Genomic DNA, 21,411 nt, shown 5'->3' with positions numbered 1-21,411 from the left:
ACAAATGTAACAAATTAAAAAAAAAAAGACGGGATAAGCTTAGGAGGAATGGGGAAGGGTTCATGGCAGGAAGGAGGTGTTGAAGGTTGAGAGCTAGGAAGGAGGAGGAGGACAGTAGGGATGGTGAGGTGGTGGGGGACATGGGTGGGTAGGGTATTGCAGTAATGAGCAGGACGGGAGAGGACATGGATGGGCAGTGAGTTCGTGCGGTATACAGCAGTGGGAGGGGGAAAAGATTAGGTAGGGACAGGGCAAGGAAGAGAATGTGTATGGGGGCCATAAGTAGTGACTGAGGTGTTACAGGTGCCTATGTAGTGGCTGAGGTGTTAAGCAACAGGTAGGGCAGGAAAGCCGGACTGGAGGCTTAAAACTGGAACAGCAGGCAATGATTTGGAATAGGAGGTGGGTAGGCTGGTGGGTAGGCAGGGTGAGCAGTCAGTCAGGAGGGTGATGGGCGGGGAGGCAGGTAGGTATTTGTGCAGGCTGGGAGGCAGGCAGGTTGTTGATGGGCAGACAAACAGGCAAGTTGAGGGGCTGACAAGCAGGCAGGTTGGTTGATTGGCTAGCAGGAGCAGACGGACTAGAATGAGCTGGATCAGGCGGACTGGAAGAAGCTGGAGCAGATGGACTGGAACGAGTAGGATCAGGTGGACTGGAGCATGCAGGGAGAAGCTGGATCAGGCGGACTGGAACAAGCTGGAGCAGATGGACTGGAACAAGCAGGGAGAAGCTGGATCAGGCGGACTGGAACAGGCTGGAGCAGATGGACTGGAACAAGCAGGGAGAAGCTGGATCAGGCGGACTGGAACAAGCTGGGGCAGATGGACTGGAACAAGCAGGGAGAAGCTGGATCAGGCGGACTGGAACAAGCTGGGGCAGATGGACTGGAACAAGCAGGGAGAAGCTGGATCAGGCGGACTGGAACAAGCTGGAGCAAATGGACTGGAACAAGCAGGGAGAAGCTGGATCAGGCGGACTGGGACAAGCTGGAGCAAATGGACTGGAACAAGCAGGGAGAAGCTGGATCAGGCGGACTGGGACAAGCTGGAGCGGATGGACTGGAACAAGCAGGGAGAAGCTGGATCAGGCGGACTGGAACAGGCTGGAGTAGATGAACTAGAACAAGTAGGGAGAAGGTGGATCAAGCTGGAGCAGATGGACTGGAACAAGCAGGGAGAAGCTGGATCAGGCTGGAGCAGGTGGACTGGTTGGAGTATCTCATGCTAATATTTCTTTGGTCCTTTGGAGCTATATAAGGATGTACAGAATCAATATCTTTAGGGCATATTAATTCTTCAACCTGTTATATTTGGTGTTTTTAGAGCGTCAGAGCAGCCCCTCGATCGCTCGCCCTGTCCGGAGGATCAGCAACCTTCCCAGGTGGGGGCAGTCCACTGCCCGTGCTCCACGTCGCTCGGTCCGGGGTTCGCACCACGAGGCCGCGGGTGAGCTCTCTCTCTCTCCACCTGAGTTACCGGTGGTGCTGCTGCTGTTGTTGTTCCTGAGCGCCTCAGAGGACACTGGAGGGCTCGGGCTCAGCGGTCCTCGCCCAGATTCCCTCCTCTCCGATCTGATTCGGCCCCGGGCAGTTCCTGCGAGGGAGTGCGATGGCTGTGCGCGAGCTCCTGGACTCAGCAGACTCGGCGCCTGGGTAGCTGTGGTCACAGCGTGAGGCCGACCCGTGTCTCTGGCTTTCCTGGGGGGGACCGCACTGTAGTGGGAGCGCTGGAGAATCGATCCTAAGACCCGTTCACAGCGGAGCTCCTTGCAGTGCGTCCTACCAGTCGGCCACCTGTTTCTTGTCAATGAGCCCCAGCACCACCCAAACAGCTGCAAAAACTCAGATAATATATTATCTATTGCTAGATTCTCTGGGGCAAGGCTGCACAAACAGACCTAAGTAAAACTAGATTGATATCTCCACAGCGTCAGATGGAACAAAAGGATGGGTTTTATATGCACAGCAAGACAAACAGATGTGCGTGCAACTTGATTGCCCTCCTTATTGTATTAGGCAGGAGGAGGGATGGGTTTATGTGCAAGTGTAGCTGCTCTGGAGATCTGCAGACACAGCCAAGCCAATAGAGAAGACAGCAGGACCCAGCCAGGCATTTGCTGTATAACATTCAGAAGAAGCAAAGCTATGTGGTGCAGCTCAGCTCCACTCCGCTCAGCAATGACTACTGCAATGTCAAAGTTCCCACAGCCAGGCCCACACAACAGTTCAGAGACCAGCAGTACAGCCATAGGGCTCATGAACTCATGCAGAGTGCCATGGACCACCCCATACACCAGCCCAGTGAGAAGCAACATAACGGGTCAAACAGACTTGGGATATTCATATTGAGCAAGTGGTGGGAAAGCAGCAGGATGGACATGAGAACTAGGAGGAAAGGAGAGAGACTTCAGGTGCGGAATGAAAAACTACTATTAATGATGTACTCAGGCCAAGGAACAACATATTTTTGAATAGCTAATAGGCTACACTTGACTATTTGTATCAACAAAAAAATGATGCACCCACACACATATGAATTTCTGCTCATGAGGCCCACTAATGAAAAAACTTAGATACTCCACTGTTTTATATGGTTTAACCTTCTTTGCCCAGTGGTGTAATGATTCACATTGAATCCATTACAGTCAGTACTTTAAAGCAGTTTTTCCTAACCAGTGTTTCATGGCATACTGTTCTGCCTTCAGAATTGATCAGACATGCCATGGAAAAAAGCCATCACTGCCCGATACTCAGATCTAGACCAGCATATGTGCTCTGCTCTTCACCTCTCGGCAACAATAGACACCACTGGTAGCTCTTAAATGTGCAGGGCCTCCTTTCTCAGCATATGTATAGTCATATATGCCGCTCTTCTTCCTAGATATAGTATAAGCCCTAGAGTATGGTAATTAACAGGCAGCATTAAGGCACAGGTAAGAAGGTCCTACCTTGTGCAGCACATACACTGCATATAATACTTCTTCCTCTTCCCCTTCTTTTCAGCCCTTCTAGCTTTGGGTAGGGCTTTCATTGCTTCCATAGCTTTTATTTTGGTAAAATAAGTCCTTTTCCATGTTCACACTGCAAGTTTCACAAAGGTTGGTGTACCACAACACTTTTGAACATATCGGTGAGCCATTGAAAAGATTAGGAAAAACTACCTCAAAGAACATTATTCTAGTGGTTGAAGTGCATATCCCTCCTTTTCCTGGCATTGGAACCTAACATCTTAGCAATTATTTGACTAATACTAGACTAGGAAGGATGAAATTTACTTTGAGGCTCCTTAGAAACAGAGAAAGGTTTGACACACGTAAACCATATAGTCTATCCAGTCTACTCATCTATACCAACTGCTAAACTCTATAATCGCTTCCTCTCCCTTAGAGATCCTCTGTGCTTGTCCCATCCTGTTCAGTACCCATATTGTTTTAATGATTCCCACAATACATAAAACCTCCCTTATAACTATCCAGGCAAGCTGAGCTGCAGAAAACTCTCATAATTAGCCTATATAGCTATGCAGGTACTGGCATAGAATATCGGCGGTACCCAGATAAATTATAGCAACTGCCAAAGAACCAAGGGCCCGATATTCAGTGCTATTTAACCAGCCAGGAATGTCTCCTGGCCGGTTAAATAGCGCTTAGTTGATTGACTAAGTGCTAATATTCAGTATGAGATAGCCGGTTATCTCCTTGAATTTTAGTGCTTAGCATATAGGACTAGATACAATATATCACGCCCCAAAAAATTGGTGCCGAAATGAAATACACCTATTCTATAAAGTATGCCTAAATTTAGGAATACTTTATAGAATAAGCCTAAATTTCTGCGCAATTTATAAACTACATCGAGTGCCCATCTGCATAACTAAATTTAGTCGCAGGCAGTTACACCAAGTAAAACTTGGTGTAAATGCTGATGTCTAAATTATGCTCAGACAGGGTGTATTCTATAACAATGCACATAGACTTTAGAAACACTCATGACCCGTACATTCCACGCCCATGGCCATGCCCCCTTCTCAACTATGTGACTTAGAATTTACACGCATCACTTTACTGAATATGCTTAGGGCCATGTTTACCAAGGCGCGCTAGGTTTTTTAACGCGCCTACAATTAACGCGCACGCTAAATGTGTAGGCACCTATAGGGATATTGTAGGTACGTACACAATTAACGTGCGTTAAAAATGCTAACGTGCCAATAACGCAGCTTAGTAAACAGGGCCCTAGACTGCTCTGAGTGTAAATTCTAATTAACACCAATTAGTGTCAATAATTGCTTGTTAAATGGCAATTATTGTCAATGATTGTGTTGTTAAGTAATTAATTTGTGCATGCAAATCCAAAATTTGTGGCACTTACCTGGCAGTAAACGGCAGTTGACGCGTGCTGCATGCCTACTGCCCAGGTAGTACGTAAGACCTTACTGCTAAGTCCCTTTTTTCAGGACACGGCAAAAACTGGCCTGGCGCGCGCCCAAAAGATGAGTTCACACTGCTGCAGGACACTTTTTGCTGCGGCTTAGTAAAAGGGCCCTATAGCCAGTTAAGTTAGAGTCGGTCAAAAAAAAAAACAGATATTCAATGCTGGTCACCGGAAACGGCCCAGTATTGAATATCTCGGATTAGTGCCACCGGCGGCAGCTAACCACACTGCCTGCCACGGGCTGAGTATCAGGGTACAGATACTCAGTACTACTATCTGGGTATGACCCAGTACTGAATATATGAACCTAGAAACATGTGATGCTGCCAGTATTTGAAAAAACGTTTGACTGCTGTACTGCTCAATATCAACTGGATTATTTATATAGTATCATCACAGTTTGTGGCAGTATAGATTTCTTTCACATTTTCACAATATTCCATCTTGAAGAATTCAAACGTTCTAGTATATGGAGTCTAAGTAACTTGCTCAAGATGACACATGGAGTGATGGATGGATGATATAAACATGGAACACCAGGGTTCTCAAGTTCTGCTCTCTAATTAACCCCAAATTTACACTGCAAACCTGAAAAATTAGAGCACTTACACTTGACTGATTCAAAACAGAAGGAGCTGTTTTGGGGCGCCGAGGTTTTGAAGATGTAGGCCGTGAAGAAGACCTCGAAACAGGTGAGGCAGACTTAGAAAAACTTCTTCGACTATGTAAAGCTGAAGAGTCTTGTGCATCAAGGCTGTACTTCTTCAGAAATTCATGATATCTGAGATTTCCAAAATCATTGATGGGCATTGTATTCCATAAGTTTTCAAACTAATGAAGAAGAATGAAAAATGTACTTGAGTGAGTGTCAATAGCAATCCATCATCCTACTGTACATGAGAATAAACTACATCAGTACCTATTATTAACAAACCTTCCAATAAATTTATGGAAGTTTAGTTATTTTTGAGAAATTCAGGCAAAGCTAGATCACGATGCATTTTGGAAACAATGTATGTCATTTTAAAAGGCTTGCATGGTATTTGAACAAATAAACGCTCTGTTATCTAAATAGTGTTATAGAAAAGCCATTACTTAAACGTGTAGATCTGCAGCATGCAATTTTGAAAGGGGCATGTTGTGGGCAGGACCAAAAAATGTACATGTATTTCTGATTTTGAAATAGCAATACACACACAATAATAATAATAATAATAATAATAAAAAGAAAATTGATGTTGACATAGCAAATGTGTCAGCTGTCTATTTGGGGTTTGCACGAATTACTGAGGAGGTAATTATGCTTACCTCTCTGAATAAAATCCACCTAAAAAATCCACATACTAAAGGTTTTTTGGTAACTCATCTCCTTAATTGGCTCATTCTGGATGTTCTATATTGAAAAATCTGGCACTTATGAATTTTATTTATTTATTTCATTCTGTCAAAGGATCTGAAATGCTGCCCTTTAAATTAATATAACAATATACAGTATACTAGTATAAAAGGCCCGTTTCGGTAGGCAATGAAACGGGCGCTAGCAAGGTAATCCCCCCCCCCCCCCGCAGCGTCCTTCCTGTCTCCCCTGCCCCCCCCTGCAGCCACCAATCTGGTCTCAGGACCCCCTCCCCACCAACCCTCCTCGGCCCCTGCAGCCACGCATGTGCAGCGGCCCTCCTCTCTCCCCTGCTCCCCCTGCAGCCACCCATGTCCAGCGACTCTCCTCTCCCCCTGCCCCCCCCCGCAGCCACCCATGTCCACCAACCCTCCTCTTCCCCTGCAGCTACCCATGTCCAGTGACCCTCCTCTCCCTTGCCCCCCTGCAGCCACCCATGTCCAACAACCCTCCTCTCCTTTCCCCTTGCCCCCCCTGTAGCCACCCATGTCCAGCGACCCACCTATCTCCCCTGCCGCCCCTGCAGCCACCCATGTCCAGTGACTCTCCTCTCCTCCTGCCCCCCTGCAGCGTCCCTTCTGTCTCCCCTGCAGCCACCCATCTGGTCTCAGGACCCCCTCCCCACTTCCCTCTTCCCTGCCCCCCCCACAGCCATCCATGTCCAGCGACCCTCCTCTCCCCCTGCAGCCACCCATATCCAGCGACCCTCCCCTCCCCCTGCCCCCCTCCAGCCACCCATGTCCAGCGACCCTCCCCTCCCCCCTCGGCGCATCACCCAAACCCCTACCTCCCCGAGCGCATCACCCAAGCCCCTACCCCCCTCGGGCACATCAACCCCCTCGCCACCTGCAGCCGCCAATACTAACGCTGTCCGGCCGCTGCTGCGTCTCCTGTTGAGCAGCAGCGGCCGGTACAAAAAGAAAAAAGCCAAAAATAGATTTTAAACCTGAAACACGGCTCCGTAGACAGCCATCTGGCATTGGCTGTCATCTCTGCAGCCGCTCCTCCTCTCCCCTCTGACGTCGCTGCGCTCCTCCGGGGTCTTCCTGCCGGGGCAGTGACGTGGAGGGGAGAGAAGGAGCGGCTGCAGTGACGACAGCCAATGCCAGATGGCTGTCTATGGAGCAGCGTTTCAGGTTAAAAATCTTTTTTTGGCTTTTTTCTTTTTGTACCGGCCGCTGCTGCTCCACAGGAGAAGCAGCAGCAGCCGGACAGCGTTAGTATTGGCGGCTGCGGGTGGCAAGGGAGTTGATGTGCCCAAGAGGGGGGGTAGGGGCTTTGGTGATGCGCCGGGGGGGAGGGGCTTGGGTGATGCGTCGAGGGGGGGTAGGGGCTTGGGTGCTGCGCCGGGGCGGAGGAGCTTGGGTGTTGCGCCGAGGGGGGGCACTGAGAGCTGATTGGTAGGCGGAGCGTGTTTCCCTACTCCTCCCCCTGCCTGGCTCGCGGTTTTGCAAGGCAGGGGCTTGGGTGTTGCGCCGAGGGAGGGGCACTGACAGCTGTTTCCCAGGCAGGGGGAGGAGTAGGGAAACACCCCTTGCCTTGGAATCAGCTGTCAGTGACATCACTGAGGTCAGTGCATTCTAAACTGCCTAGCAGACCACCTCCGAGGGAGCCACGGTACCAGGCACATTAGAACGTTGGAGGTGAGAATTATTATATAGGATGAGGCCGCAAGCATTTCTTGGCTTGCTAAACTTCTAGGGCCCCATATTCAGACCACGAAAGTTAGCCAGGCTAACTCCCATGGTTGGAGCCTAGTGACTGGAATTGAATATCCAGTTTATTTTTGGCCAGTTCAAACTTAACTTAAGCCAATATTCAGCACTGGCCGGTTAAGTTTGAACCAGTCAAAGATAGGCCTGGTATTCATGCGGCCAAAGATCGCCACCAAACTTGCAATGAAAATCAGCAGATAGCTAGTTATATCTCGCGATATAACTGGCTAGCCATGAATTTTCAGTGGGTCATGGCCAACTGTGTCCCCTAGAAAATTCGCGGATAGCCAGTTATGGGGCATTTTACTGGCCAGGTGCTGATTCTGAACAGTTAAATGCTATTGAATATCGGGGGCTAGAGTTTATAGACTATTGGGCTCATTTTCGAAAAAGAGGACATCCATCTTTCAACATAAATCGGAAGATGGACATCCTTCTCCCAGGGACATCCAAATTGATATAATCGAAGCTCGATTTAGGACGTCTTCAACTACTCCGTCGCAAGGACGGCCAAAGTTCAAAGGGGCATGTCGGAGGCGTAGTGAAGGCGGGACTTAGGCGCGCCTAACACTTGGACGTCCTTGACCCATAATTGAAAAAAACAAGGACGTCCCTGACGAGCACTTGGACGTTTTCACCCGGATCTCTTTTTCTTAAGACTAAGGCACAAAAAGGTGCCCGAAATGACCATGAGGCATATTTTCAAAGCACTTAGCCTCCCAAAGTTCCATAGAAACCTATGGAACTTAGCCTCCCAAAGTGCTTTGAAAATATGCCTCCATATGACCACCGAAGGGAATCTGGGATGACCTCCCCTTACTCCTCCAGTGGTCACTAACCCCCTCCCACCCTCAAAAAACATCTTTAAAAATATGTTGTGCCAGCCTCTATGCCAGCCTCAGATGTCATACTCAGGTCCATGACAGCAGTATGCAGGTCCCTGGAGCAATTTTAGTGGGTGCAGTGCACTTCAGACAGGTGGACCCAGCCCCATCCCCCCCACCTGATACGTTTGTGGAGGAAACAGCGAGCCCTCCAAAACCCACCACAAACCCACTATACCCACATTTGGTGCTCCCCTTCACCCGTAAGGGCTATGGTAGTAGTATACAGTTGGGGGTAGTGGGTTTTGGGGGGCTCAGTACACAAGGTAAGGGAGATATGTACCTGGGAGCAATTTTTGAAGTCCACTGCAGTGCCCCCTAGGGTGCCCGGTTGGTGTCCTGGCATGTCAGGGGGACCAGTGCACTACAAATGCTGGCTCCTCCCATGACCAAATGGCTTGAATTTGGTCATTTTTTGGACGTCTTTGGTTTTGAAAATCGCCGAAAATCAGAAATGTCCATGTCTAGGGACGTCCAAATCTAGGGACGTCCAAATTTAAGGATTTGTATGTCCCTGACGGTATTCTCGAAACAAAAGATGGACGTCCATCGTGTTTCAAAAATACGGGTTTCCCCGTCCCTGGATTTGGATGTTTTGCAAGGACGTCCAAATCGCAACTTGGACGTCCCTTTCGAAAATGCCCCTCTATATGACAAAGTTTGATCTACTGCATGATTCACAACATAGCTTTAGATCACATAGTACTCTACTGTTAGAGATGGTTACAGAAATTAAGAAGTTTTTAAGTAGAGGAATGCAGATGATTCTGTGGCAATTTGATATTTAAGCTGCTTTTGATGCAGTGGATCACGAACAACTGTTGGTTAGATTGAGTCAGTTGGTATAGATGGGAAAGTTTTAAGCTGGTTTGGAGAATTCTTGCAGAAAAGATTGTATAGGGTAAGGAAAGGTTCCAATTTATCTTTGGAATGGAGAACTAATTGTGGGTGCCACAGGGCTCCCCACTTTCACCATCTCTGTTCAACATTTATCTGAGTAACATGGGCTGTATATTGTCAACATTTGGTGTTAGGATTTTTTCATATACAGACGATATTATTCTGCTATGTACAGCCTTAGGTAAAACTGATGATACAATGTATTTTTTGAAGGAAATTATCAAAGATGGTGAGTTAGGCTAAAGAAAACTTTTTGAAGTTGACTAGATTGAAGACAAAATTAAAATGGTTTGGAGCATATGAGACATTACCAATCTCATATGGATTCATGAGAAAAGTTTCAAATTGAAGAACATTCTTTAGTACTTGGAGTAATTAGTGATTCAAACCTCTTTCAAATTACAATTAAAATCCTTAACAAAAACTTTTTTTTTAGGCTAAGATAATTGAGGGCAATACATTCCATGTTACATCCATATAGTTTTAGAATTGTGGCACAAGCCATCCATATTCCATACTTGGATTACTGCAGTTCATGTAAGCTAGTTAAGAGATTGCAATTTCTACAGAATACGGCAACGAGACATCTATGGATTGGGTAAATATGAGAAAACTACTCTGCTATTGTATGATTTACATTGGCTTAATGTTAACTCTAGGATACAATTTAAGTTGGCTTGCTTATGCATAAATTGTTATAAGGGACAATTCCAAGCAATTGGTTCATTATCTTGAATTTTCCTCATCTTTTTGTATGGCTCGAAAGGAATATTGTTTAAAGCTCAACTATCCGTCTGTTAGAAAGATTCAGAAAAAAATCCTAAAAAATCCATGAAGATGCAATCTCTCAGATCTACAGAAAAAAAGCAGACTGAGGAACCTGCACTTGCTCGTCAGGTGGGAAGATACCCATGCATGCACGGTGGGACTCTGCTAGAATTTTCTCTTTGCTACATACGTTAGGCAGCATCTGCACTGGGCTTCATCAGATGATGTCACCCAGATGTCAGAATATAATGGCCTGTTTGTCCTCTGAGAAACTTTGTGCCCTGGTATGACAGTGTCCCATTGGTTATTTTCCCTCCACCAGGTCTCAGAGATGCCTATTATATCTATCTTTTCATTTAGTGCCATATAAGAATATTTCTTGGGCTTCTGGCATTTGCATACAGATATTTCAGACAATGTTTGTCACTCCCATTTACAACTTGCTCAGCAGTTGACAGTGATAATCTGCAATCTTTATAATCTGCCTGCTCTGTATTTGAAGACACCTGGTTTACTATGGCAACTTTAAAAATCTGTCTGCTCTGTATTTAAAGATACGTGGAGGCATATTTTCAGAGCACTAATATTTACAAAGTTATGTGGAGGGGCATAATCGAACGGAAACGCCTATCTCCATGGGCATTTATCTCCGAGAACGAGTCCGTGAAGGGGCGGGCCGAACCGTATTTTCAAAAAAATGGACGTTTTTTTTTTAGCGATAATGGAAACTAAAAACGCCCAGCTCAAAAACGTCCTAGTCCGAGCCATTTGGTCTTGGGAGGGGCCAGGATTTGTAGTACACTCGCCCCCCTGATATGCCAGGACACCAACTGGGCACCCTAGGTCAGTGCGGTGGACTTTAGAAAAAGCTCCCACATGCATAGCTCCCTTACCACGGGTGCTGAGCTCCCAACCCCCCTCCCCCAAAACCCACTACCCACAAATGTACAACACTACCATAGCTTTGAGGGGTGAAGGGGGCACCTACATGTGGGTACAGTGGGTTTTGGAAGCCTCCCATTTACCAGCACAAGTGTTACAGGTGGGGTGGGGGGGGGGGCCTGGGGCCACCTGGCTGAAGTGCACTGCGGTACCCACTAAAAGTGCTCCAGGGACCTGCATACACGCAGGCCTCTAGGACTTGTTGCTGCTGTATAACATTGGCACACCAGTTGACACCTGAAGACTAATCTCTCCGAAAACGTCCTTTATTGGAATAACCGCGTTTACTCACAATTAACTGCAGATCAGAGGTTGTGCCCCACTGGCAACGAGTTTCCCTAGTACTGAGATGAGCAGTAGGTCAGAGCTGGCAGAATGCTGTACAATGCCCTCTTTCAGCCACATTCAAGGTAAGAACTAAGTTCTGTAACGTGGCTAACACAGGAAAGGGAACTAAAACTGGCTTACAAAAATGGCCTCTACCGCATGGACTACAACAGGAAACACAACAGGGCACACTCTGACCCAGTAGGCAGGGGGAAAAGCACCATGGGAGAAGAGCCTACCAACTACCAACATCGTGAGACTGTAACACAAGCTAATGAAATCACGGAGCCCAATACCCTACACCCACCACAATGCAATGCTGATGTGACCCTGTACTGCACCCGAGAGCCACATCTGACCCAGGGAAAGGCTGTGACAGGATCGAACACATTCTGCTGTCATGGAGGTGGGTACGGCATTTGAGGCTGGCATAGAGGCTGGAAAAAAATTTCTAAAGTGGGGTTTTTTTGGTGGGAGGGGGTTAGTGACCACTGGGGGAATCCGGGGAGGTCATCCCCGATTCCCTCCAGTGGTCATCTGGGCAGTTGGGGCACTTTTTTGGGAGTTGTTCGTGAAAAAAAAGGGTGAAAAAAAAAGTGACCCAAAATCACGGTATAAACGCCTTTTTTTTTTCGATTATCAGCTAAAGACGCCCATCTCTCCTCGGCTGATAACCACGCCCCAATTCTGCCTCCACCACGCCTCCGTCAACTTTATTCGTTTCCGCGACAGAGTGCAGTCGGAAACGCCCAAAATCGGCTTTCGATTATACCGATTTGGGCGCCTTTGCGAGATAAACGTCTATCTCCCAATTTAGGTCGCACTACAGGCGTTTTTCTCTTTCGAAAATAAGCTGGATAGTAACCTACAGAACGTTGAAGTCTAACTGCTTTGAAAATGCGCCCCTGGTCTACTATGGTCTTTAATGCAACCTCGCTGTCAAGATGTCCTAGCTTCCCTGTTTGGGTGACATCTTTTAAATATACCTTGTTCCAAAACATGCACTTTTGAGCAACTGTCAGCCTTCCCCCAGTTTCTAGTTTAAAAGCTGCTCTATGTCCTTTTTAAATGTTGATGCCAGCAGCCTGGTTCCATCTTGGTTAAGGTGGAGCCCATCTTTCCGGAATAGGCTCCCTCTTCCTCAGAACAATGCCCAGTTCCTAACAAATCCAAAACCCTCCTCCCTACACCATCATCTCATCCACGCATTGAGACTCCAAAGCTTTGCCTGTGTGTAAAATGAGGAGCACTTCTGAAAATGCTACCCGGGAGGTTCTGGATTTCAGATTTCTACCTAAGAGTCTAAATTTGGCTTCCAGAACCTCCTTCCCACGTTTTCCTATGTCATTGGTACCCACATGTACCAAAACAGCAGTCTCCTCCCCAGCACTGTCTAAAATCTTATCTAGGTGACGCATGAGGTCCACCATCTTCGCACCAGGTAGCCAAGTGACCATGTGATTCTCACATCCAGCAGTCACCCAGCTGTCTAAATGCTTTTTAGGCTTGAGCTGATGTCGAGCATCAGGATGCCTCAGTAGCGATAAGTAGGATGTTGAATCCTCATGCCTCCTCGGTGTCGTGTCCAAAGTAGGGCAGTCAGAGGTAATCAAAGCAGCCATCGGGACCAATGCCGACATTGATGGATCCAACTTAATGTGAAAAGCCTTTTCACGCTGGACGTCTCTGGCTCTCTGGGCCCTTTCCTGCTTGCACAAGCAAAGGACACAAGAATAAGTGTTGTGGTCTGGCTTCAAACACTGGATACTCCAACTATGGGTATCAGTCCAAGAGATGACCCTGTTACATTTGGAACAGCACTTGAAGCCACTGATAACCTTCTGAGACATGAAGGAAAAACTAGCGATGCAAAATCAAATGGCTCAATAGTGAGGAGAGAAAAAAGCCACTCACCCTTGAAAATGTCAGTGCCACCTGGTCACAGCTCAGGCAGCTGGCTCTGCTGAAACAGTGGTGTCAGTTCTTTAGGCATCCTGCAATTTGTTCAAGGAACTCTGGAGAGATGTTAAGTTTAATCTCCTCTTGCACTAGGTCAAATTTGCTCTTAGAGTGTTAGGGACAGGGCGCCTGGTTGGAGTAACAGATAGCCCTTGCTGAAACCTTCTTCTCTTCACTATACAAGCCAGCAGTCTTCTGTAGCTTCTGATACTTGTCCCTTAGTCTTTCTGTACCTTGCCTAAATGCTCTTGGATGCTAGCTCATGAGGATCTAGCAAGGTTGTACTCTTTCCTGGGTATCTGCTGAAGGTTTGTCAGGGAGCTTCTCCCTTAAAGCTAGGGTCAGAGGTGGGAGATAGGACTTAAGTGTCACAACTGTCAGGAATGGTGAGTCCTTGGACCAAAGCCGGAGCTTTGGCAGACAAATCACCTGGGCTGGCACAGGCAGGAATTAGAACAGACTGGACTAGGATAAGCTAACAGACTCAACAAGGCAGGACAGATGTAACTAAACACAATGGACTAAACAAGGACCAGATCCAGACGAGGCAAGGAAAATAGGGCAAAGGGGCCAGAACTGGAACCCAGACAGGACAAGGCAAGACTCAGAACTGGATTAAAACTGGGACTGGGACCCAGAAATGCAAGACAAGGCAAACCACGGAAGTAGATTAAAACTGGGTCCAGAAAAGGGCAAGGCAAGGACTGGATCTGGACAGGACTAGACTGAAAGAGACAAAACAAAGCACACCTAGACAGGCAAGACTGGGTAGGAGCTAGGCAACAAGAATAACAGAAACAAGACAATAAACAAGGCAGGGACAGGATTCAGGATTCTCGAACAGGCTTGGCTAGAACAGGATTCAGGATTCTCAAACAGGATTCAGGATTCTCAAACAGGCTTGGCTGGAACAGGATTCAGGATTCTCAAACAGGATTGGCTGGAACAGGATTCAGGATTCTCAAACAGGATTGGCTGGAAAAGGATTCAGGATTCTCAAACAGGATTCAGGATTCCGGAACAGGCTTGGCTTGACTGGAACAGGATCCTGGAATAGGCTTGGCTGGAACAGGATTCTGGAACAGGCTTGGCCTGACTTGAACAGGATTCTGGAACAGGCTTGGCTTGGCTGGAACAGGATTCTGGAACAGACTTGGCTTGGCTGAAACAGGATTCTGGAACAGGCCTGGCTTGACTGGAATGGGATTCTGAACAGGACTTGGCTTGACAGGGAACAGGATGCTGAAAGGGACTTGGCTTGACAGGGAACAGGAACAGAACTAACTCAAACACAGAACAGGGAATACAGAAACAGAGCTTGGCTAAACACAGAGCTTAACGATAGCAAGAGTCAAAAGCAGGGCTAGACTAAAAGCAGGAGCCAAGGGTAGTGTCAAACAGATACTGACACCAGGGGTAGGGTGTGGCTCTAGAGCCAGGCTTTCAGGATCAAGGTTCAAAAGCAAACACACAAACAAAGCAAAGCCTTGAAACACAAGACTAAAAGAAATACAGAACAGACCTTCATGAGCCAGATTCTCAGGAACAAAGCCAAGCAGGGAAATGATCTAAACAGGTAACACAAGATTAAGAGACCTCTTGCAAAGGCAACATAAGAAAGCTCCCTAGGTCCTTATAAAGGAGTAGGCTGATGATGTCACAAGTAGGAAATGAAGCAGAAGCAGGGAGACCAAAGTGAGACTTGGCTTCAGGGACACCAAAGTGAGGCTTGGCTAACAGGAAGAACAACAATAGGGGAAAAAGCAGACTGGAGAGGTCACAGAGCTAGACACAGAGAAACAGTAGGTCTGAACATAAGGGCATGGCAACAACTGTGACACTAAGACACTTATGGGTGCATAGGATTGCACTAAATAGTCAGAGGGATGGGTCTGCTGCCACCAGACCCATCCCACTGATTATCATATACACTCTCCAATTTCTAGAGCTTTCCAGGGGATTCCAAACTGTTCTGCGCAGTTCTATCCCCTTCTGGAAAAATCTGGTTACTCTCTAACAGATAGCAGGAAGCACAAAGTTCAGCTAAAGGCTACTGCTAAGACAAACCCAAAGGGCTGCCACTCTTCTGCTGATGTACTGTAGAATGCAGACAGAATTTTTTCCTACTGGCTGGCTTACACTGAGCAATGCCAGCAGTGAAAACACTGACACAACTGAAACTAGAAACATAACTGAGAATTCTGAAAGCCTTATATTGCTGAATTTCTCATGATGTTACACACTCACTGCACATCTGGACTAGCTTGTAACTAAGAGCAGTTCCACATACCCTGTTCAATTTAGCCATTTATTTATCCCAGTAACTCTGTCCCACTCATCTTGCCTTTCTGTCTCAACTGCATTTGCTCCCTCCGCTGCCAGTTCCCGAAATTCCAACAGAAGCTAAGTGTGAGATGAGGAGGGTATGACCAATAAGGTCGAAGGCTGCGGAGAGATTGAGGTAGACCACAAGGGCACATGCATCCCTTGTCTAACTGAGCATGGATTTCACTTAAGACACTCACCAATACCATTTTCATGCTGTAATAGGCTCTAAAGCCTGATTGCCTAGAATGTAAAGCAAAGATTTTTTTCTACGAACGATGATAATCGTTGAAAGACATTTTTTTCAAGAATCTTAGAGGGAAAACACAAATTGGACAATGGGTGGTAGTGCTTGGGAAGGGAGGGGTCAAGGGAAGACTTCTTCAGAATGGGGTGGACCAGGGCTGTTTTCCAAGTGGAAGGAAAATCACCAGAGGAGAGACTAGCATTAAGCAAACTAAGGACAGATGAAGGACGATTCATTTGGACAATTTGAACCATGACAACAGAATAGGATCAAGTGCACAGGTAGTGGGTTTTGTCTCTTCCTTGTTGGCTGCTACAGATGTTATATTTTAACAGGTCAATATTTATACTCTGCGGTTGGTGTAACATTTAAATATATACCTGGATATTTGGCACTGGCCATTAGCCAGATATCTCAACAATCAAGTCGACAGGATAAGAACATAAGAATAGCCATTCTGGGTCAGACCAATGGTCCATCTAGCCCAGCATCCTGCTTCCAGTAGTGGCCAATCTAGGTCACAAGTACCTGGCAGAAACCCAATTAGTAGCAATTAGTAGATAGATTAACTCATTCAAAAAATAATGACCAGAGGAAAAAGACTGAGGCCAGAAGGGAGCGGGAGAAAGATACTGGACAGTAGAAGGGAGGATAGGAAAGAAGCAAGCAAGATGATGTTGTACCCGGGAGAGGGGGAAAGGTGGCAGAAGGGATATGAGGTAGTTTGTAGACCCCAGGTTCAGCAGAGCTGGTGGTTGGGAGGTGGGATAGTGCTGGGCAGACTTATACGGTCTGTGCCAGAGCCGGTGGTGGGAGGCGGGGCTGGTGGTTGGGAGACCGGGGAAAGTGCTGGCAGACTTATACGGTCTGTGCCAGAGCCGGTGGTGGGAGGCGGGGTTGGGTGGTTGGGGGACGGGGATAGTGCTGGGCAGACTAATACGGTCTGTGTCCTGAAAAAGACAGGTACAAATCAAGGTAAGGTATACACAAAAAGTGGCACATGTGAGTTTATCTTGTTGGGCAGACTGGATGGACCATGCAGGTCTTTTTCTGCCATCATCTACTATGTTACAATGTTACTATGTTACCTCAGATTTCACATAGACCTTATACAGAATCCACAATATATTAGGATGCACAAGGACTCACTGTGCCAATTCAATCATTGGACAAAAAACCTCCATATGTAATCTTTTGTCTAAATGTGCGTGAATGCCTCACATTTTGCAATTACGATTGATGTGGGCAGCAAAGTGGAGACAAAATTGCATACATACATTTGAAAACTGAATGAACACATGCATGGCCGGCATGAGGGGGGGGGAGGGGTTACAAATAGGGCAATTGACCTGGGTCTCCAGGCTACAGGGGGCCCCGTCTGGACAGCTTGAGGAAGGCACAGTCTGCCAGTGAGTTTTGGGGCTTCCTCCTCCATTTCTGCTCTGGCCTCAGCATGTATAACATTGGCCCTGCTCAGCTGTTGTTTTACTCTCCTGGTGTAAAGCTACCAAAAGGAATGCACTCATTTTAACCAGGCTAAATGTACACATTTTTCAGCTGGGCAGAGGAGGACAATTTTCAGACATGTCAATTTGCCCAGGAAAAGTGCTATTTAAAAAGCTAAGAGGGATATTTATCAAGGTGTGTTATGACAATAACACATGTTATTTGCCCCTTGCATGTTAGAGGGCACTAAAACATGTTATATTACCCACAATGCATGATAGTTTAAGTTACCGTGAGTTACACAGTAATGAGATGCAAAGCAAGTAAATGCATGCAAAACAGCATTATGTACATTCAGTAACATGACTTATACTAAACACTACAAGCTGCAATATTCCTGGAAAAATTCTGGCAGTATATGTCCATCCCATGACAATCAGGCAGCTTAGCCTTAGCCCAGTGCTCCCAAGTTGCTTCTTAAAGGAGCTGGGGCTCAGCAATGAGGAGCTGACCCCTTCACCTTCTCCTTGAATGACATCCCCCATTTCTGAAAATCTCCCTAAATACATCTGCCACCCTGAAGCTGACCCTCCAACTCAAAGACCCTTTCCCACAAGTACAGGCAAAGCATCCCCCATTCTCCTTTAGGCCCCACCAGGCTTTCTTCTTAATCACTGGTGTCTAGTGGATTTGCGGCAAGAGCAATTCCCACTCATTCCTGACTCTTCTGGCACCAGGTTCAAAATTGTGCTGGTGACCCCTAGCAGTACTCTCATGGTACTACCACTAGGGGTCCAAAACTGCGTATAAGAACCACAAGATTACCACTAGTCACCAACCCTGAACCCACTAGATACCAGGGATTGTGAAGGTGTCCTGGGGGGCCTAAAGGGAGAATGGGGGTGCTTTGCCTGTACTTGGGGGTTCTTCAGGCTAAGGGGGATATCTTGAGGGGGTCTTTGGGGTGGGGTGGAAATACTTAGGGAAAGGGTGTCATTTGGAGAGAAGGGGGACGAGGCAGCTCTTCATTGCTGAGCACTGGCCCCTTCCAAAAGTGGCCCAATATTCCTGGGATGGGAAAATAATGCTGCTTGTGAGGTCAATTGCGAGTTGCATTATTGTTATACACCAGGTGTCAGTACTGCCTGTTGATGACTCCCTTGGAAAATTAAGATGTAAAATTCTGACTTTTACCACACCTTGATAACTATTCCCATTAATGGCATTGTGAGGCAGTGAGGGACTTGTGCAGATGTCTCTACAGATATTCCCTGTGGGGAATTGCAGTTTAGCCATCCTACAGCAGGTGGCGTTGCACCTGCTGTGTCCCTGGTTGAACTGCAGAGCTACTATGTCAGGATCGAATGCATTATGGGGAAGTGAGGCTGCCTGCTCAGGAGGTAGTGGCTTCCCAATAGATAAGAAGTCAAATGCCCAAAGGTCAGAGCTGAATGGAGAGGCCCCGGGAGGAGAGAGTCCAGGAAGTGCCAGGTCCCAATACAGAGACCTTGGAGAGAGAGTGAGGGAATAGTGGCTGAATTGAGATGACTGAAGTGATGAGATCTGAGTGAAATAAGACGAGAGTATGTCTTTCTACAAGTCCACGACTGCACAACAGAATGTCTGTATTCAGAACGGGGAATACAAAAGCCTCCAAGGTTAGCAGCCACAGAACATCGTTGGGGTGAAGCCGTTGGGATTGAGCCGTCTCTGGTGAGGTTTGTGAGCCCTGGGTTGGTTTGCGGACCTCTGTGTAATTGTGACCTCCTCCCATCGGTTGGGGCCTACCTCACTGACGGACCTCCTCCGCGGCTCCGAGCCGGCCGTCAGTCCGATTGAACAGCAACTGAATGGGGCGGTGAGTGGCGCTTCTCACTCAGACACCTCTTTCCCTCTGGAGCGGCTGCAGGGGCTGATCGGACGCCATCCGGGTGTCTTGCCTCCAGCTCGCCGTCCGGTTCCTGCGCCTGACGGGACCTCTTAAAAGGTTTGTGGGACGTGGAGGGTCGCGATTCGGGGCCTGCCTGCTGACACCACGTGGCTGGACTGCTGGCCTGCATTATCTGCAGGGGCTGATCGGACGCCATCTGGGTGTCTTGCCTCTGGCTCGCCGTCCAGTTCCTGATGGGACCTCCTAGAAGGTTTGCAGGACGTGGAGGGTCGCGGTTCGGGGCCTGCCTGCTGACACCAGGACTGCCGGCCTTCGTTATCTGCTCCAGACTGCATTATCTACCTACCACAGCCATGATAAAATCCGTAAGATTAACCTTGAATTTTTATCTAAACCCTCCCCACCTCTCTCTCCCTTAGTCTACACCCCTACTCTCCTTCTTTCTCCTCCTTCTCTGAAGTTTCTACTGAAGAAACTGCTCTTCTTTCCTCCTCTAAATGTACTACCTGTTCCTCTGATCCCATCCCCACTTACCTACTTACCACTATCTCTCCTACTATCATCCCTGTCATCCAGTTGCGTAGCCAGACCTGATATTTTGGCTGGGCCCAGAGCTAATATGGGTGGGCACTATATATATATATATATAGTGCCCACCCATATTACCTAGGGCAAAGAGGAGCCCATCCCCACCCAGAAATTCCCCAACAATAAATTTTAATAGTGACCACCAGCCCCAGGCAGGCGGCAGGCCCCAGCTAGCTCAATTTAAAAAAAATTACACAGCACACGTCACACAATGTTAAAAATTATGATGAAAAAAAAAGTATTTACATTTTTATTACCGCCTCCTATTGCTGCTGGGCTGGGCTTGCCTTGAAATAATGTTGAATCATGAAGAAGAACCTTCCAGGGCCAGGCTCGTGCTCCTCACCTCCGCTCCGCAACCCTCCTGTAAAACGTGCACTGCATGGCGTGCACGTGGTGGTGGTGGGCTGGACTGGAGTCCTGGACTGGCAGCTGAGTGGGTGCCGCCATTCATTCCAGGCAGCTCCGCGCTCCGGAACTTTCATCTGATCTGGGCGCATTCAGAGCTGCCAAGGGGTCCCAATTTTTGAGAGGGAGATTTTTAGTACACACCCCCAGCCCTGCCCTACTCTGTATTGGCTCCACCCCCTGACACACCTTAATCCCACTGCCATTTCAGAAAATATTTTATTTAATAGTCTAATACCCTTTTCAATTAACTTTCAGAGGCCAAATCCTCCTCCTCAGGTCAGGTCAGGACATCCTCTCCTGACCTGAGGAAGGAAGTGCTGGTCTCTGAAGACTAATCAAAAGTGTTTTAAAAATCAGTGAAGGTATCACCTCATTTTCTATTTTATGTTTTATTTGCATTTATTAGCCTTCATTAACACAGCTACCACATTGCTTTATCCTAAATTAAAAATAAAATTATTTTCTGTACCTTAGCCATTTACTTTTTCTAATTGTGTTGGTCTCAGTCAAGATTCTGCATTCCTTTGTCTTCTCTTAACTCTCTTGCCAGGGTTTCCTGTTCATTTGTAATTTTTCTCTCCTTTTTCTTTGTTTTCTTCAATTTATTTTTCTGTCTCACTCTCTGTCCAGATTTAATTAATTCTTACTATCCATTCTTTAATTTCCCTCTTTTTACTTCATCTACCTATCTCTTTTCATCTTTTCCTCACTTTTGTTCTCCCCATGCCCCTTCCTCTTATTCTCCAGTCTTTCATTAACTCTATCCTCTCCCCCTTTCTCTCCCTATCCTTTCAGTGTCTCTCCCTCTCTCTGAATCCAGCGTCTCCTCTTCTCTCCATAACCTTCCATCCAGCACCTTCCCTCTTTCTCTCCTACCTTCCATCCAGTGTCATCCCTCTTTCTCGCTCCATCCTTCCACCTATACCCTCTCCTAATCCATCCATCCATTGTCTCCCTCTATCTCCCTTCCTTCTAGACAGTTATCTCTCTACCCTTTCCATTCAGCATGTCCTCTCTCTCCCCCCATCCTACCAGTGGCCTTCCTCTTTCTCTTCCTACCTGCCATCCAGCATCTTCCCCTCTTTCTGCTCCTCCTTCCAGCATTTCCCTCTTCTCCTCCCTCTTTCATCCAGCATTCTTCTCCATTTGACCAGCTAAGGTCTCCCCAGTTTCTCTCCAG

At 47.1% G+C, this 21,411-nt stretch overlaps 1 protein-coding gene across 1 annotated transcript in view; it reads right to left on the bottom strand.

The window, feature by feature from the left end:
• EFCAB6 (EF-hand calcium binding domain 6) overlaps positions 1-21,411 on the bottom strand; it is a 1,149,121-nt gene that overhangs the window by 81,740 nt on the left and 1,045,970 nt on the right. The window contains exon 27 of the mRNA XM_030215418.1: positions 5,042-5,263. Coding sequence (XP_030071278.1) covers positions 5,042-5,263 — 222 coding nt within the window. The remainder of the gene's footprint in view (positions 1-5,041; positions 5,264-21,411) is intronic.

The sequence above is a fragment of the Microcaecilia unicolor genome, chromosome 9 (genome assembly GCF_901765095.1).
Source record: "Microcaecilia unicolor chromosome 9, aMicUni1.1, whole genome shotgun sequence".
NCBI classification, from domain to species: domain Eukaryota; kingdom Metazoa; phylum Chordata; class Amphibia; order Gymnophiona; family Siphonopidae; genus Microcaecilia; species Microcaecilia unicolor.
Note: the sequence above shows the minus strand (reverse complement) of the source record. Positions and strands in the feature narration are given on the sequence as shown.